A 4,764-nucleotide genomic window follows, 5' to 3' on the forward strand; every position below is an offset into this window, starting at 1 on the left:
TAAGATTTGCTTTCCCAAAATGCAGCACCTCGCATTTATCTGAATTAAACTCCATCTGCCACTTCTCAGCCCATTGGCCCATCTGGTCCAGATCCTGTTGTAATCTGAGGTAACCCTGTTCACTGTCCACAACACCTCCAATTTTTGGTGTCATCTGCAAACTTACTAACTGTACCTCTTATGCTCACATCCAAATCATTTATGTAAATGACAAAAGATAGAGGACCCAACACCGATTGTTGTGGCACTCCACTGGTCACAGGCTTCCAGTCTGAAAAACAACCCTCCACCACCACCCCTCTGCCTTTTACCTTTGAGCCAGTTCTGTATCCAAATGGCTAGATCTCCCTGCATTCCGTGAGATCTAACCTTGCTAATCAGTCTCCCATGGGGAACCTTGTCGAACGCCTTACTGAAGTCCATATAGATCACATCTACAGCTCTGCCCTCATCAATCCTCTTTGTTACTTTCTCAAAAAACTCAAGTTTGAGAGACAAGATTTCCCACACACAAAGTCATGTTGATTGTCCCTAATTAGTCCTTTCCTTTCCAAATACATGTACATCCTGTCCTTCAGGATTCCCTCCAACAACTTGCCCACCATCGGGGTCAGGCTCACTGGTCTATAGTTCCCTGGCTTGTCCTTACCACCGTTCTTAAACTGTTCTCTAGCTTCCCACAGGGTACACCTGATCAGGTCCTGGGGATTTATCCACCTTTACCCTTTTCAAGACATCCAGCACTTCCTCCTCTGTAAGCTGGACATTTTGCAAGATGTCATCATCTATTTCCCTACAGTCTATATCTTCCATATCTTTTCCACAGTAAATACTGATGCAATATTCTCATTTAGTATCTCGCCAATTTTCTGCGGCTCCACATAAAGGTTGCCTTGCTGATCTTTGAGGGGCTCTATTCTCTCCCTAGTTACCTATTTGTCCTTAATGTGTTTATGAAAACCCTTTGTATTCTCCTTAATCCTATTTGCCAAAGCTATCTCAAGTCCATTTTTGCCCTCCTGTTTTCCCTCTTAAGTATACTCCTACCTCCTTTATATTCTTCTAAGGATTCACTTGATTCTATCCTGTCGATACCTTACATATGCTTCCTTCTTTTTCTTAACCAAACCCTCAATTTCTTTAGTCATCCAGCATTCCCTACACCTACCAGCCTTTCCTTTCTCCTTGACAGGAATATACTTTTTCTGAATTCTCGTTATCTCATTTCTGAAGGCTTCCCATTTTCGAGCCGTCCCTTTACCTGCGAACATCTGCGCCCAATCAGCTTTCGAAAGTTCTTACCTAATACTGTCAAAATTGGCCTTTCTCCAATTTAGGACTACAACTTTTAGATCTGGTCTATCCTTTTCCATCACTATTTAAAACTAATAGAATTATGGTCGCTGGCCCCAAAGTGCTCCCCCATGGACACCTCAGTCACCTGCCCTGCCTTATTTCCCAAGAGTAGGTCAAGTTTTGCACCTTCTCTAGTAGGTACATCCACATACTGAATCAGAAAATTGTCTTGTACGCACTTGACGAATTCCTCTCCATTCTAAACCATTAACACTATGGCAGTCCCAGGCTATGTTTGGAAAGTTAAAATCCCCTACCATAATCACCCTATTATTCTTACAGATAGCTGAGATCTCCTTACAAGTTTGTTTCTCAATTCCCCTCTTGATTCTCAATTTCCCTCTGACTATTAGGGTCTTCCATGTCCTTCTCCACAGTAAACACTGATGCAAAATACTTGTTTAGTGTCTCCCCCATCTCCTGCGGCTTCACACAAAGCCGCCTTGCTGATCTTTGAGGGGCCCTATTCTCTCCCTAGTTACCCTTTTGTCCTTAATGTATTTGTAAAACCCCTTTGGATTCTCCCTAACCCTATTTGCCAAAGTTATCTCATGTCTCATTTTTGCCTTCCTAATTTCCCTCTTAAGTATACTCCTACTGCATTTATACTCTAAGGATTCACTCAGTCTATCCTGTCTATATCTGACATAGGAGAAAGTGAGGACTGCAGATGCTGGAGATCAGAGCTGAAAATGTGTTGCTGGAAAAGCGCAGCAGGTCAGGCAGTGTCCAAAGAGCAGGAGAATCAACGTTTCGGGCATGAGCCCTTCTTCAGGAAAGCCTGACATATGCTTCCTTCTTTGTCTTAACCAAAGCCCTCCATTTCTCTCATCATCCAGTATTCCCTATACCTACCAGCCTTTCCTTTCACCCTCACAGGAATATACTGTCTCTGAACTCTCATTATCTCATTTCTGAAGGCTTCCATTTTCAAGCCGTCCCTTTACCTGAGAACATCTGCGCCCAATCAGCTTTCGAAAGTTCTTGCTCAATACCATCAAAATTAGCCTTTGTGCAATTTAGAATTTCAACTTTTAGATCTGGTCTATCCTTTTCCATCACTATTTTAAAACTAACAGAATTATGGTCGCTAGCCCCAAAGTGCTCCCCCACTGACACTTCTGTCACCTTATTCCCTGCCTTATTCCCAAGAGTAGGTCAAGTTTTGCACCTTCTCTAGTAGGTACATCCATATACTGAATCAGAAATTTTTCTTGTACACACTTAACAAATTCCTCCCTATTTAAACCCTTAACAGTATGGCAGTCCCAGTTTCTGTTTGGAAAGTTAAAATGCCCCACCATAACCACCCTATTATTCTTACAGATAACTGAAATCTCCTTACAAATTTGTTTCTCAATATCCAGCTGACTGTTAGGGGGTCTATAATACAATCCCAATAAGGTGATTATCCCTTTCTTATTTCTCAATTCCACCCAAATAACTTCCCTGGATGTATTTCCAGGAATATCCTCCCTAAATACAACTGTAATGCTATTCCTTATCAAAAACACCACTCCCCTCCTCTCCTGCCTCCCTTTCTATCCTTCCTGTCGCATTTGTATCTTGCAACCTTAAGCTGCCAATCCCATGTTCCTAACAAAGCCCTGAATCCATCTGCCTTCCCTGTTCAGCCTTTTGCATTGAAATAAATGCAGTTTAATTTATCAGTCCTACCTTGATCTTTGCTTTGTCCCTGCCTGCCCTGACTGTTCAGAAAACAACATACACACTAAAGTTCCAGTTGAACTTTTCAGTAAACATATGATTGGTAACTTTTTCAAACAGTTTTTTTTAAATGTGGTGTTACCATTGTAGTAACTTCCATTATGGGATCAACATTGTGTATTTACAGCCTAATAAATTAATACATCACATTAGGGGAAGTATCCTCAAAAATATTACTCTATTTGTATTGATTAAAGTATATGTATCAACAGATGTTTCGGGTCATTTATCTCAAGAATAAATTTTTCTAGGACTGCAGACATGAAACTTTCAGAACTTGGTTGGTTGACACAAGCTGCAGATTTTAGATAACAGTATAAGTGAAGTCTACTCCAGTTTGGAGAGTACACAGTGCATAAGTGCACAGTAATGTCACAGCTGGATCTTTACGAATAAGACACAGATTGCAATCATCTGTACGATTTGATGGTAATAGAGGTATTACTAGTCATTGTTGATACTTTCATGAGTATTATTTTACACAGGCATTGTGACATCATCACACATTCTCATAATGCAAGAGCATTACTTCAGTGGTTTAAATCCAAAAAGAAAGTTTAAAATTTGAAGGTTTAGTTTGTGTCAGTTAAAAAAACACTTGGAAGCAAATGATTTGTTTGTTCTGATTTTGTTTAAGAATACATTTATCCAACCAACCACATACACACATCTTATCGACTCTGAAAATATGCTATATGTTACAATGCCATGCTAACAGTTCTAAGTATGTGATGACAAAGCTATTAACTTAAAATATATTTTGATTAAATTAAATGCAATTAAATATTTTGATAACAACTACCAGAATTATTTTATTTTGAAAAGGTGGCATATGTTAAAATAATTTAAAAATACGAGGAGTTCACCGAGCGTCGAGGTCCTTCAACTTTTAAATCGCATCAATGTTTGGGTTATAAAACTCCACTGTAGATTAGTTAAATTTACCAGACATTAGAGATGTGTAGGCGAAAAGGGAAAAGTGTAGGCGAAAAGGGAAAAGAAGGAACAGCGATTCTCATGGCATTAAACCAGTTACAAGCCAAAATCCAAAGCAGAATTGCATGCATGTAATTCGAGAAGAAAACTGAAACATTTAAGATGAATGTTGAATGCTGTGTTGAGGGCAGATGTTTCTGTCTCGTGGCCATTTACACTGATGGAATAAAGTACAGCCTCAGTTTTCTCCATAATCGCCCGGTTTCAGATTAAAGCCTGACTCAGCACCACTCGCTGTCACCACACAAAGCTCAGCAGCCAGCACCTACCTTTCTTGTTGGCCATGTTAATAATGATCTTTCCCATGCTCTCTCTCGGGTATCACAGAGTCAGGTTTATTCTGAATTCTAGTGCGGGCACTGCCCAGGCCCATAACCGCCTCACCTCCGTCCGGCCGCCATTGCCGCTAACCCCAACCGCGATCATCAACCAATGGGCGAGCGGCGGGGCCCGGGGCCCTCGCGTCACCGTTACCTTGGAGACAGAGCCTCTGACGAAGGGGGAGTGTGAACAAGATGCGGTGAGGGAGTTGAGAGGCGAAGGGGTCAGGGAGGGAAGAGAAAGGATGGAATCGGCGGATGAGAAGGGGGGGGGGCGGTTCAGAAGGAGTTTGGGGGAGAAAGGGAGGAGAGAGAGAGATGGAAGACAGAGAGAACAGGCGAGAGAGGGGGGAGAAGACAAACA

The 4,764-nt window shown here is 41.5% G+C and overlaps 1 protein-coding gene across 2 annotated transcripts in view; it reads right to left on the reverse strand.

The window, feature by feature from the left end:
* The window catches only part of LOC122553482 (spermatogenesis-associated protein 7-like), an 84,168-nt gene extending 79,525 nt beyond the window's left edge, over nucleotides 1-4,643 (reverse strand). Inside the window, exon 1 of one of the 2 annotated variants that reach the window (XM_043697292.1) lies at nucleotides 4,350-4,643. In XM_043697292.1, the coding sequence (XP_043553227.1) occupies nucleotides 4,350-4,386 (37 nt within the window). In that variant the 5' untranslated portion in view covers nucleotides 4,387-4,643. The remainder of the gene's footprint in view (nucleotides 1-4,349) is intronic. The other variant, XM_043697291.1, reaches the window with a different exon arrangement.
* Nucleotides 4,644-4,764: the final 121 nt, after the last annotated feature.

The sequence above is a fragment of the Chiloscyllium plagiosum genome, chromosome 10 (assembly GCF_004010195.1).
Source record: "Chiloscyllium plagiosum isolate BGI_BamShark_2017 chromosome 10, ASM401019v2, whole genome shotgun sequence".
In the NCBI taxonomy this organism is placed as follows: Eukaryota; Metazoa; Chordata; class Chondrichthyes; order Orectolobiformes; family Hemiscylliidae; genus Chiloscyllium; species Chiloscyllium plagiosum.